Here is a 1934-nt window from a genome sequence, read left to right as displayed (position 1 = left end):
TATAGGTGTGGTCTTACCTTGACTTAATGGTCTTAGCTTTTGTGATGGTATATAGGTGTGGTCTTACCTTGACCTTGTGGTCTTAATTTTTACAGTACTATTGTCTATCTTATGCCTGCCTGTGACTGGAATCACTCTTGTGATGTGCCCTTGAAACTAGTATATAAACACCTGGAGTTAGAAATAAAATTGCAGCAGCATTGGCAAACTTCACCTCGGTGTTGAGTGCTTTTGTCTGACTGTCATCGCCGAACCTGCTCCCACCTTTCAGAGAACCTGTATCTCCTCGTGAAATCCCGTGTATGCTGCCCTACGGTCGGTAGCAGATTTCTCCTTTTTAAAAATTTTTTTTCTTTTTCAGATCTTTTGGCACCTTCCTATTTAGTCTTAGTGTCCCAAACATGTTCAGTTTATATTGTAAAAGAACATCACTGAGTTTTGGAGATGTATAAAAAAAATCCAATGTACTTACAATACAAGTTTTTATAGACTGTAGCACAAAAATATACATAATTTTTCACAAATAACATAAATTAGTAAAAGAAAATAACTAGAACTTATTAGATTTCACTAGAAATATCAAAGGTTAATACAATGCTCTGAATTAAAAAGGATACAAAAATAGTCAATATAAAACAAACAAACAGATGTAAAAATGTGTCTCCCTCAAACAAGAATCAACTGGTTGAAATGACACCTGCCCAAGTGATACTCGGGATATGTAGTATGTAAACAAACATTGCTGAAATGACGCTCACAATAAACCATTAAATGGATAAAGCAGGGAAAGAAAACATGATAGGTTATTACAGTCATGCTCTGTTATATTTGGAATTTCCTGCAAAATCCACTAATTACTTCTTAGTTTCTAACTCTTTGGTAGCACATCTTTAAAATCACTCTTAGAAAAATTAAGGGATTGTTTTCAAAACACTTATTTTTATTAGAATGACTGATCAAATGCTTTTAAATATTACTCATGTTTTTATGGGTTATTTTTATATTATATATAAATTTTATCTCCTACATCACTATTGAATACTAAAAAAACTATAAAAAATTTCCATTTCTTACTAGGATTCTGATGTAATGGTGTGGTGATCACTAAGATTCACTCATGGCAGAGGTAAAAAGACAAAGACTATGGTCTTCAACTTATGTTTACGATACTGCATTTAAACTGTTAAGGGCATGTTAACATTAGCAGTTAATGCTAAAATTAATTTTAACTGTGGAAGATGAAGGATGATGGTTTCTACCTTTTGAAGATTACCTTGTACAATTCTCACTAGGTCAGACCAGGTGAATGCTTAGTCAGGTGTGATGGAGTAATCATGCAGGGAGTTGGGTATGCTCACAGAGTTTGTATATTAAAACACAATACTGAAGTCAGCAATACTTACCTTAATTGCTTGATTCTCACGATAATTCATGAAGTAATCAGAACTTGCTATATATTTTCTACATTTCCAACAAAGAATACTTATTTCTTCTTCATTATGATTTTCAGTTATCAATTTTTTACTTCTTTTCATCTGTGAGAACATTAATATGATATTAAAATGTCAGATAAACTCCATTTTCAAGTCCTTAGTAAAGCAATAGCTATAAATAAAATAAGAAAGAACTGTCATTTGTTGTGGTGCTATGGCGTCTCCAAGATTCCTCTCTTTTCTCTGTCCTGACCCAAAAATCATAGTGACTTGCTTGCTCTATGACACAGCTTAGTTTTCCCAATAGGCTTGAACCCAAGCAGAGAACTTGAACATTCCCAAGCACAGATACAGTGTTTAGACTGTTGCCCAAAACACTGAAAGAAACTGGCACTAGTCTTGAGTCAAAATTCCTTAAGTCCTCATATAAACACTATATCTTGATCTCTCCTTCCTCAGAACATCCCTTTTCTCTTGTTCTCTGTGGTGAGGATAAACTGC

General features: G+C 33.7%; 1 protein-coding gene across 3 annotated transcripts in view; it reads right to left on the bottom strand.

Moving 5' to 3' along the window:
• Rnf180 (ring finger protein 180) overlaps positions 1–1535 on the bottom strand; it is a 167637-nt gene extending 166102 nt beyond the window's left edge. For 2 of the 3 annotated variants that reach the window (XM_010637230.3, XM_019209463.2), the window contains exon 1: positions 1404–1515. In XM_010637230.3, the coding sequence (XP_010635532.1) occupies positions 1404–1433 (30 nt within the window). In that variant the 5' untranslated portion in view covers positions 1434–1515. Of the gene's footprint in view, positions 1–1403 lie in introns of all 3 variants that reach the window. The other variant, XM_010637229.3, reaches the window with a different exon arrangement.
• Positions 1536–1934: the final 399 nt, after the last annotated feature.

This window comes from Fukomys damarensis, unplaced genomic scaffold, assembly GCF_012274545.1.
Source record: "Fukomys damarensis isolate Sample0158 unplaced genomic scaffold, DMR_v1.0_HiC HiC_scaffold_1, whole genome shotgun sequence".
Lineage (NCBI taxonomy): Eukaryota > Metazoa > Chordata > Mammalia > Rodentia > Bathyergidae > Fukomys > Fukomys damarensis.
Note: the sequence above shows the minus strand (reverse complement) of the source record. Positions and strands in the feature narration are given on the sequence as shown.